Source organism: Odontomachus brunneus, unplaced genomic scaffold, assembly GCF_010583005.1.
Source record: "Odontomachus brunneus isolate Ranch 3 - 2012 unplaced genomic scaffold, Obru_v1 Obru_scaffold_169, whole genome shotgun sequence".
Classification (NCBI taxonomy): Eukaryota; Metazoa; Arthropoda; class Insecta; order Hymenoptera; family Formicidae; genus Odontomachus; species Odontomachus brunneus.
Genome location: NW_022639619.1, coordinates 58,124 through 69,559, shown reverse-complemented (window position 1 = coordinate 69,559; position 11,436 = coordinate 58,124). Strand labels below are relative to the sequence as shown.

General features: G+C 38.0%; 3 protein-coding genes across 5 annotated transcripts in view; 1 reads left to right on the top strand and 2 right to left on the bottom strand.

Moving 5' to 3' along the window:
• Positions 1–571, bottom strand: part of LOC116851248 (peroxisomal membrane protein 11C) — a 4,615-nt gene extending 4,044 nt beyond the window's left edge. Inside the window, exon 1 of the mRNA XM_032830503.1 lies at positions 423–571. The gene's annotated coding sequence lies outside the window, so the exon portion shown is untranslated. The remainder of the gene's footprint in view (positions 1–422) is intronic.
• Positions 1–4,951, top strand: part of LOC116851238 — a 7,019-nt gene extending 2,068 nt beyond the window's left edge. Inside the window, exons 2-7 of one of the 3 annotated variants that reach the window (XR_004379553.1) lie at positions 262–482; positions 556–1,314; positions 1,599–1,783; positions 2,145–2,400; positions 2,492–3,554; positions 3,773–4,951. Coding sequence is in view for 2 of the 3 variants with exons in the window: in XM_032830471.1 (XP_032686362.1) it covers positions 262–482; positions 556–1,314; positions 1,599–1,783; positions 2,145–2,400; positions 2,492–3,437 (2,367 nt within the window). In the remaining variant the exon portion in view is untranslated. Of the gene's footprint in view, positions 1–261; positions 483–555; positions 1,315–1,598; positions 1,784–2,144; positions 2,401–2,491 lie in introns of all 3 variants that reach the window. The other 2 variants (XM_032830472.1, XM_032830471.1) reach the window with 2 other exon arrangements.
• A 259-nt stretch (positions 4,952–5,210) lies between these two features.
• LOC116851244 (cytochrome P450 315a1, mitochondrial) lies at positions 5,211–10,645 on the bottom strand. Its single transcript, XM_032830495.1, has 7 exons — positions 9,094–10,645; positions 8,063–8,637; positions 7,737–7,927; positions 7,332–7,666; positions 6,724–6,948; positions 6,257–6,469; positions 5,211–6,127 (listed from the first exon to the last, which is right to left on the bottom strand). The coding sequence occupies exons 2-7, from the start codon at positions 8,566–8,568 to the stop codon at positions 6,011–6,013; spliced, it is 1,587 nt and encodes a 528-aa protein (XP_032686386.1). The 5' UTR covers positions 8,569–8,637; positions 9,094–10,645; the 3' UTR covers positions 5,211–6,010.
• Positions 10,646–11,436: the final 791 nt, after the last annotated feature.

Here is an 11,436-nt window from a genome sequence, read left to right as displayed (position 1 = left end):
TATATATATATATATATATATATATATATATATATATATATATATATATATATATATATATATTCAATTTTCAATAGAAAAAAATAGAAGATATCTATTATTAGCAATGTCCTATAATATATAAGTTGATGAGTTTTGATATTTGTATTTAACAAAAAAATGTTCTAAAGAGGTATATTTCTCTACTAAAATGTGTCTTGAAACTCGTCAAGAAAAAGTTATTAAAAAGAAAAGAGCTATATATATATATGCATTTTTCAGATACGAGATAGCAATATAGGAGATAATATAATACATATCATGAAAAATCATGCATTGGATTCTACAGTACACTGCCGCGTTTGCAGACTCGTTGGTAACTTATCAGAATGTAGCTGGCATGCAAAGTCATTGTATAATAATGGAGTAGTAGAACCACTTACCACATTCTTAAAATTAAAAACAACTAGGCAAACTTATTTAATGGCAATCAGAGCTATAAGGTACAACAATAATTTCCACTGATTTATATTCATTTGTCATTGTATTTAACACTCACTATCCTAATAATTGCAGAAATATTTGGAGTGTTTATAAAGGTAGTAGGGAAAAGATTATACACTTACAAGCAGTCAGACAGATTGCTCAGTTATTTGTTATGGCCAATGAGAAGACAAAAGTCAATACCAAATACACGGAGCTTGTAGACGTTTGTCTTAAAGCCATGTGTACGTTTCTTGTTACACAGGACGAAAACGCCGATCTTGTACGATCTTGCAGTGCGCAGATGGAGGCAGACAAAGATAAACAAGGTTACAAAATCCTCATAGAGTGCTGCAAAGTTGGCAACAACTTAGCTATCAAGTGCCTTTGCAGTCTCTGCTTGTTAATGAGTTGTCGGCTAGTGTTGGGTACTCTCGGTGCCGCGGAGCTGCTTATTACTCTCACCAAAAATGGCAGCACTAACGGCGAGTTATCTAGGCAGCTGCTGGTCTCTCTGTGCCTTTTCTGCCAGGAATCTGTACATCGCATGAAAATGAAGGCTGCCGGATTAGAGGTGTTCGTGATATTACTGAAACGACCTCAACTCGAGAAATATCATTTTATGCTTCTGGATGCACTTATGCAGTTCGCATACTGTGACAACAGCATTATCACATTGACGAAGCACGGCCTAGTGGAGGTCTTGATGACAAAATTGATGGACTCGATCGCTGATACAGCGGTCCTGGACGAAACAAGCGAATTGAGACCTGTTAATAATATTAACGCGTCAAATAAACGCTGCTATGGTTCCACACCTTGTCGGAAGTACAGTCGGATCAGTGAAGGGAGGTAAATATATGTAGAATAATACGTATACACATTACGATACGAATGTGCTCAGTTTGATGAATCTACGAAAACTTTGGCTTTGCGAATTCATTAAATTACTTCAGCGAAAATAAAATATTCGATCGTGTAATTAATTGGATTAAATTGTATTATATTTTATTACAGTGGATTAAATTATATTACCCTGTGTTAGATTGTATTACGTTGGACTCCATTGCATCATATGCATTATATTATCTTGCAGATATAACAGATACTGTACTTTACACCGTTATATCTTACAGATATAACAGATACTATACTTTACACCGTTTTGATGGTGACTCAAGCCCGGGAAGTTCCACTAGCGTTTCCTCGTCGCCACCTAGCACACCACCGTTATTGTATTACGATTCCATGATGGAGACCGATATAGATGATGATAATTACAGCCCGGTTTACAGCGACACGGAATGGGGCGATGATGAAGGTAAGATACTTTTATCTACACAAGCAGCAAAACTTCTTAGATTTATAAGAAATACAAGAAAAGTTTAAGAGAGAACAATTCAAAATGAATGACAATTAAAAATTAATATTTGTTCTCTCGAATATTTATGATTGTATATCTCTGTGTATAAAACAATATTATATTGATTTAAAATAAGTGTTGATATAAGAATTAAATATTTTTCAAATGTAAATATACCGACTAATAAAATATGTATTCTATAGGAAAAAAAGCTCTGAAATGAGCCAAATATTTTTCATAACATAATATTTTTAAAATATATGTATATTTTTTAAGATGTCTTTGTGATTTATGTTATAATTTTGCGCAATTGTTGCAGAACCACAGGATGAAGAAGCCGATTCCTTGAAGAGCTGCAAATCGCTGATTATCAACGCGGACAACTCTCGCGACTCTGAGAAGACCAGTACAGGAATTTTTTGCGTTTCCATAGTGTTGATGTTGTTACATAGAGTGAGCTTGCTTCCTCTACCCATCGATAGGCTGGCCGATCCCATGACCATCAAGTCCCTGTTGATTTACATAAATCGTACAAAACACGAGAAGGCCATCACTATACTAAACAGAATCGTACGGTAAGAACCAAATATCTGCCGTAAGTTCTCTCGTTGTCGCGTGTTTTGTATGTATGTCTCTAACGACGTTCGTTTTCCCCTTTTTTCATAGAAACCCAGCGTACTTTATGCCGCTACTGAAGCAGGGTTTCGTGTTTGACGCACAAGGTATGCCGGAACGAGAAGAATATCTGCACCACCTGCGTGAAGTGGCGGAGACCGGTGGTGCCATCGGCCAATTATCGTCGATGTTACTGCGTGGCGAGGAACAGCATAAGCTGATCTTCGCAGTGTCGATACCATTTCTTATCGTACAGTCGCGCGTTACTCTCAGATCTCTGTTGCACAATCACGGTGGATTGCAGATGATACTGCGTTTGCTGAGCGATCCGACGCACGAGCTGCATGAGCGAGCGATTTGGTCGATCTGTCGCCTGGCGGTATCGCTACAGATCCAACCGGAAACTGTGGATAAGTGTTCCATGTCTGCGAGCGACAGCCTGTCGTTTCGTACTTGTATTCGCGATAATCACAATCCTCTGCCATTGTCGATCGTGACGTTCGAGCTGGACGACGGTACGACCGTGGACGCCTGCAGAAGTATTCTCTGCCAACGTTCCGATGCTTTCTCCGCGATGTTAGAAGGTAACTTCAGTGAATCTGGTAAGCGACGAGTGCGGCTGAGGAACGCTTCTCGCGATGGACTGAACACACTGATACTGGCGGCGAGCGGATCCGCCTATAAACACCGCAGCATCGAGTCGTTGTTGGATGCGGTGTTGTTGGCCGACAAGTTTCTCATGCCGGATCTATCGGATGCGCTCACCGACAGTTCGGTCGCTAAGCTCAGCTACGAGAACTTCAGCCGCGCCTGGTGGTGGGCCAAGACAAATGCCTGCCATGAGCTCCGATCCTGCTGTGTGAAAACTTTCCTCACTGCGAACATGACGAACAGTCAGACCGTGCAAGCGTTCCGCGACTTCTTCGCAACCGCCGCCTTTGAGGACTTTCTATGCGACATACGGGAGATCATTATGGATGTATTGTGCCAACCTTAGACTACAATCCGAGATGTACACTGGTTGTCAAAACAGTTTAAACATTTTTTTTATGCAGTTTAAAACATAAATGATCCAATGAAGAAATATAACTTTTGGGAATTAAAAACGAGACTTCTCTTATTAGATCAGGGCTCGGAACGGTTTGCCAATTCTCAGGAGCTACGCCTTCTATCTTCCCTTTGCCGCGAGCGGGCCACAAAAGTGACAGTCAAGCTTCCAAGCTTGAAGCCGCGACTGGCCGCGACTGTCACTTTTGTAGCCCGCCGCGCGGCAAGGGGGCGATAGGAGGCGTAGCTCCCGAGAATCGACCGAAATTAGCAAACCGTTCTGAGCTCTGTATTAGATCATCGGCTATGTTTTAAAATGCATTGAGAATACAAATTTTCAAACTGTTTTCAAAGTATATATGCTATCATGCGACTGATGCTCGATTCGACGGTCACTTAATTTGAAGATTACTTGCGATAAAGAAATTTTTTCTACAAGTATAAATATATATATGAATATATATATGAATATATATTTATATATAAATTTATATATAAATTTATATATATATAAGTTATTTATATATAAATATATGTATTTTTTTCGTAGTATTATACGAAATTATTGGGTGTGTTCAAATAACACAACATTTGTGCAATCAATGCCTCTGATTATGAAATATACTTTCAGATTCATGGTCAGATGAATGGTCAGATGGTCTTTCAGATCTAGAAGAATATTCCAGTGATAGTGAGTTGTCATTTAACTGTTTACTCAACCGTTATGTTTTCTAAATGCAGTCATAGAAATCAAAATCGTTATTACAAGGGTCGTCCCTCAAGCGAATTATTTTAACTTTTATTGTGACATTTATTTTTCTCTGAGAGAAACTTCAAGAAATTGTACATTGAATCATTTAATGTTTATTTAAAGCTTTTGCTAATATATATTTATTTATGTGTAGATGAGAGATATTAGATATATCTCACATAAGGTACGTATAAAAAAGAGAAAAGAAAGAAATATATGTAATCTTAAGATGTAACATCAAGTTAAAACTAAGTTTAATGAAATTAAAGATTATTAACTCAATTATGGTCTAAGGCTGTGTTCCGATATTCATTACTAGTACTGAAAATGTATAGTTTATGTCACATATATTGTAGATTTTCAGTACTGGCAGTGAATTTCGGAACACAGCATAGATCGATCCGAACGCTCGAAGCGGTTTCTAGGATGAAAAAAGAAAACTAGTATGTTGTTACAGCTTATAGTCAATTTGTTTTTATCTATTGTAGCAAACTTCTTGTTATCTGCGAAATTGTGTAAATTGCAAAACTATTATAAGTATTCTCAATAATATTGTACCTATTAATGTTGTATATACTCCATAAATTGTACTAAACACATCAGCGAGAGATGTATTCATGATGGCTAGTTTATAATGTCTGCATATGTGCTCGAAGCATTTGTATATACACTGACGAAATAAAAATAATAGGATTTTTAAATCTTAACCCATAGCTACTGTACAGTGGGGTTTCATTGCACCCCATACACACACACACACATACACAATTACACATACACACACGAGTTTTATAAAATTTTATACAGTTACAGGGGGCATCCATTGAAAAAAAATGCCATAGGAAGTCATTAATTGGAATTATGTCTATAATAATTAATATTGATATACCATATCAAATCAATGCTCCCTTATTAGATTAACATATTTTCGATATTGATATTATCTACATTTAAAAAAGAATTAAACAAACATATCTAAAAATTACATTTATTCATTATAACACTAGACTCGTCCTCATATACAAAATTATCACACACAAACAAACCGCGTCAGATCAAGAAATTTACTTTGACGCGAATTAAAACGCCAAGTGCGCGTTATATTTCTCATTCTAGTATTGTCGACATGCAGAGGAAATCGCGGTAATTAAACATTAGCTAATATGTGTGAATCGCTTTTACAATCGAAATTCGCTTGATATCCTAATATATTAAATAAATAGTTAAAAACATTTTAAAAAATCAGCATTAATATCGATACATCGGGTCAGAATAAGGTTTTCTCGAATTGTCATGGTTGTACTGATATAACATTGATTTAGTTTCAAATATTACATTCTTCATACTATGTAAAATGTAACGTTTAAAAGACTCGTTAGATTTTATGTTAAAAAAAAATAATATCAAAGATTAATATGTTAAAAAATCTACGAAAGTAATATCTTCTATTAACAAGAATCGTATAATGACGAGTAAAGATTTAACAAGAGAAATATGCATTCGTTTCTGCGCTCACTATACATACATATAGTGTTCATATGTCCGTTAAATAAAAAAGTGCATAAAGCTTAAATATAATAAAATATTATATACACAAAATTTTGTAATGTGTATATAATATGTTTTGCATATGTATGTATATCTAACAAGTAGTAAATAAAATAACAACGTTAAGCTTGATTTGATTCGCGTCGCATTGTCAACAATAATCGGATCGTTATGTGGTTCGTCCATTAAACCTCCTCAGCTTCTAATTATTGGAGATCAATTATTCATACTTTCCTCTCTGTCAGTTTCAGTTGAATGGGCTCCGACGGCACGGTAATCAAGTTCAAGATCATTTGTACGCGATCACGATTCTCGCAGTCCAGCTTGAAGTTTTTAATCAGCTGCAGCAGAGAAAACGATATGTATTAGATACAATATATTAAATTTATAATAACAGATTAGAATGTACATGATATTAAACTAATTTTACGATTTGACACAGACTCAAATTATGACAAGCGATAATTTACCTGTGCCAAAGTAAGATATATTTGCGTTTCTGCGATTTTGCGGCCGATGCAGCTCCTGGCGCCCAATGCAAATGGCAATGTGCCGTATGGATGACTCACGCCCTGGTAATTACCCGATTCTATTCTAACCCATCTGTCTGGCTGGAACTCCTCTGGCTGCGGAAAATACTTCGCACTGTGACCGCTCGACCAGATCGACAGGATGAGTAACTCCTGAATCGAAAAAAAAAAAGAAAGCTATCACCATATTAAATCTCGATATACTATGCCTCGATATACAAAACCTCTACGCGATCGGAGCTGCGATTAAGCTTGTCGCTATAGTTTATTAATTTAAATCTTTCCCTAATTTTATAATACATATGAAATATTTTTTGTTGAATAAGAAAATTGCTATTTATAACTCACATACACTTCGCTTATTTTACAGATTATACTTGTGGTTGCGTTGCATAGAGTCCGTTTACCTCTTTCGTTACAAAATAATCGCCGATCCAACTGTCGGCCGTCAAATATCTTGTGAGAAACGGTGCAACGGGATACAACCTTAGCGTTTCTTTCAATACGTTCTTCAACAGAGAATGCTGCGTGATCTCCTCCGGTGACAAGTTCTTGATACCGTTGAACAACTGGTCTTGCAGTGTAGGATAACCGCTGAGCAACAATAACGCCCATTGCATGGTAGTCGCCGACTAAATTGCATAGGAACATAAAAATGGTAACTTTCATATAAAGAATATCATTCACTTTTAATCATTAATTAATCATTAATTAATTGTAATAGTGAAAGTTTCTCTATAAATAGTTCCGAATAAATTTTGTCTCAGCTTCTTTTAAACTGATTTAACATGCATATGAATATTAAATTATCTGTTTTAAGCAATTGTACTTTTTATCAGTTACTATTTATATACTCTAATCAATTATTTTTTTCAGAAATTCTCTTCTGAGAATCTTTAATTATATATATTAAATATTGTGTGCATTAAAGAATTATAATACAAATGACATTGTATATAATAATAAAAGCACGAAAGTATATATACGATCGTAAAACAGAATTAATGAAGCGCACCGTGTCGCCAGCGGCTACGATGAAATCAGTGATGATTCTGACGGCATCGTGACCGTGGATGCCGTTGTTCACCATCATCGATAGTAAACCATCGCCGCCTAACTGAATCAATTCCGGTACCATGATGCGTACTGTGTCTAGAATCGTGTCAGCGGTCGCAACAAATTTCATCCACCTAGGTAATTTCAGCCGCATTGCCAACTTAGCTGACATCATCGATAACATGACAGATTGCTCAAAAACCTGATGTAGCATCAACGCCAAGTGCTCGTACCTGGAAGCCATCTGTTGTTTACAATCTGGCCATCGCGAGCCCATGAGGATTGCCAGCATCACTGAAAGAAAGAAAGAACAAATAAAGATCTTGACACTACTGGGACATTTAAGTATAAGATGAAGATATACCTTCCATAGACCACTGATAAAGCTGACTATTCAGATTCTTGATCGTTGCACCATCACGACTCTCGACCTTCCACTTCTCCGTGAGTGTCTCGGCGACCACCTGACAGGGCGCGCACATCAGCTCCGTCGAATTGGGCATCAGCATCAGCTTGTTAAGAATCCTGCGGTAGTGTAGCCATTCCTCTCCATCCCTATTTCCCGAGCACAACACATTTATGGAAGCGTAATATTTCTATTTTGTATAAAAAAATTATCTAAAGATTATATATTAAAGATAATATGTATTGTCTCTTTATATATGAAGTTATTCCGGGGAAGAAACTTACATGAAGAGCAGTCCTCGACGTTGCTGCCGGATCTTGTTATATAGCAGCCAGGACTCCGGCAGGAAGTGACGGGGCATGGTACCCTCCAGTCGAAAGATTCGCCGGAACTCGTTAGGTGAGTTGACGAAGACTGCGCGCACCGGCCCGATTTGCTCGCGGTAGATCGGGCCTAGTTGTCGGTGCCGTTTGTCCACATACTCGTGCAGCCTCTTCCCGCCGCCGGCCATGAGCAATGACAACGTCGTGCCGATGAATGGAAGTCCTCGCGGCTCCGGTGGTTCTCTCCTCGTTGCGTGAGCTAGGTTGGTCGTGTACATTCGTAATGATAAAGTATCATCTTCTTTTCTAGTGTCTCTCCTCGTTGTTGGATAGGCAATGTCCTTGCTGCTCAACGTGGTGAACGTAGAATATCCCGACAGGAAGCGACGCGATGTTTCCTGAAGCGAGATATCGAAGTTGCATAAACGCCGTAAGCTTCTCTGTACTATCCTGGATACCACGTGCATCTTGGTGCGACGATAACGAGTTTATGAAGAGGTACGAGGAGGTTCCGGCGGCGGCTGCAACGAGCCTCACTATCGGGGAAGAAAATTATATCGGTCGTTTAAGAACTTGCTAAGAATTAAATTTAAGCAAATTAAAGGCCGATGTGGGCCAAACGCACGCAAGCGTTTCTTCTTCTCTCTGTTCTTCCTCTTTATGCTTACACATATTAGTCAGGTTGCAAATAATCTCGACATAGACCGAAATAATTATTGTTCACACGAATCGCGATCAGGAAAAGTACCAAGAGATTGTCCTAAATTAATTGCATCATCATCAAGCGTTCGTTCGGCTCGCACTGACCTTCAGTCTGATTTAAACACGATCCTTTGATCGTAAGCTAGTTTGTTCCCTCCATTTTACAACACTATATAAAACTATTCTTGAAAAATAATTATGTCGACTCTAATAATTATTCACAAGTGAACATAATTATTAATTATATAATAATAATATCAATTGTATAAACCACATTTCTCTCTAGTTACCTTAATTAACGTTTGCCTTGGTATCCAAAACGGCACTGAGGCCATTGCCTATTACATATTCGGAATGTAAACACAAATATCGTCGTCGTGCACTCTTATCGAGTCTTTTATTTTGAAATCGAAACTGTCGGTTACACTTCGTTTTAGTTTTGCTTGTGCATGCCGCTAATGCCATGTCGTTCATTCGCTCAATGTACTTTTTCGCTTTGATGTGTCTTGCACTTATTGTCTTAACATTGCGTCGCGCTTTGCGGGACTTCTCTTTTCCTGAAGCACCTAATAAATAACGCTTATCTATCCCATACAGATCGCAATCGCAACGAGAACTCGCTTTTTTATTTATCTTAAGGCAACTCTTTTATCTTGTTGTTAATTACCAATGAGTAATTAACAATGTACATGATATGATGGTTTATACAATTTATCGACTCCTCCTCCTGCAACGACATTTTCGCACGTTTTCTTTTTTCGCGTGGGAAAGTGAATTCCTTTTCTTCACTTAAGAGTCTATGTCGCTTTATCTCATGCGCTTCGTAGCGCTGCACTTGGCCGCACGGCCGAGCTGTTTTTATGCTTGTGCATCGAACGTCGTCCCGCTATACTAACTCAACACATGCATTCTTTCGTGCGTTGTGCGAGCGCGGATTCGTCGACAGATAGTAAGCATAATTAAGAAGAAAACAGAATAATACGGTAACGTGCACTTAAGCGCGACAAATTGTAAAGAACTTTATCTTTCGCTGACGATGAGACGAACGCGTAACGTTTCTCGTCGGTGAACACGAAACCCGTTCACAGTCAATGGAACGATACATGCTGCGAGGCGAATGTGCTGATCTGACTGCAATCGCAGAAACCGATGCACTTTCTAACGAGTGAGCGACTGCGTCGATTGACCGGACCGAAATCGCAATCTCGAAAGTGCTACGTTAACGATAAGACGCTATCCTTTAGTTCAGTGTCTCTCAAACGTGTGTGTTATTTTAATTTACATGAATTTCGGTTCTATGAAATCTTTATTTACGATCTTGATTCATCGATTTGATTAATCCGAAATTGATTTTTTTTCTCGTTCATTAAAACCGAAATTAATTTAACTTTTAGATTGATTTCAACATTCAGATTATGTGATTGCAAAGGATAACGTTGAAATTCTTTCGAAAACGGATGTACGTGCTGAAAATGTTAATTTAATCAACGTTAAAGAGTATTTCATCGAGGCAAAATTAATTTCATGTACATTATATTGTTCTTTCTCTCTTGATCCTTTCTGTTTTCACTTATTAAAATAAGAAAGAAATATAAAATTAGAATAAAACTATATTGTGCGTGCGTGTGTGAGAATATTTTTCAGCGCAACAATTTGAATACAACTTTTGGAAATTGTATGAATTTATTATTGAAGAAATTGCAGAAACACTATGGGACATTCGCGTACGAATGATCCCGACACTTTCTGGACCCATGCCGGGTGTGCCGTAGCACGAACACTGTGAATCTGACAGACCCGCTCGCCGATCTGCCGGAGCCGCGAATCGTCGAGCTGGTCCGAACTCACCCGGCGAGCATCCCGAACTTTACTGCTTCACACTCCCAGCTTCCTGGTGGCCTGTGAGCCGCGCGAAACAGGAAAGTGTGACCGGAAGGAAACGAAGCGGGGCGGAGCGCAACGCAGCGCAGCGCAACGTAGCGCGGTGCAGCGCAGCGCAGCCGATGATCGCGATGACCTTTTCTGCAAGCCGCAAGAGGATTCGTGAGTTCGTAGCCAGCAGGAGATCGAATACCGTTCTCCAGCCATGCCGTTACCTAGAACGGCTGTTCGGTCAAAAGTATGATTGAACCCTTTACGCAAATGGGTTATCGCTAACATCATATAAGCCATAACGAGATCTGTTCATCCAGACAGCATATTCTATGAATATTCTATTTATTGGTAATCCAGAAATGCTTGAATATCCTGAAAAACCGCTTTGTAAGCACTAGACTGCACAAACAACATAAAAGGTGTCCTAAAATTTCCGGCTCCTCACCGTGAACTCTTAATTGATGTCTTCAGAAACGAGAAAATACTAAACATACTAAAAATTCTAGCAAAATATGTTGAAATAAGAAGATATATCCATAAAATGACACTTGTTATTGTATAATCTGTGATCTGTGTTCTCCTTTTTAATTCACTATCTTTCAGAATTTTGTCACGTTAATTTTACAGCTATTATGTTTATTGATTAGAATATAAAAGAGAATAAAATACATGAACTATTTTACAGGTTTGCTCGACCGATTGCAAGTATCCTTTTGTAAACGTATCGTTTTATTTCAACGTATTTTGCAAGAATATTT

Coding starts and splice junctions, on each gene's coding strand:
- LOC116851244 (XM_032830495.1), bottom strand. CDS start 8,568: ATGCACGTGGTATCCAGGATAGTACAGAGAAGCTTACGGCGTTTATGC. Junction 6,949..7,331: donor TCGTAGCCGCTGGCGACACG/GTGCGCTTCATT, acceptor TATGCAATTTAG/TCGGCGACTACCATGCAATG. Junction 6,128..6,256: donor TATATCTTACTTTGGCACAG/GTAAATTATCGC, acceptor TCTCTGCTGCAG/CTGATTAAAAACTTCAAGCT.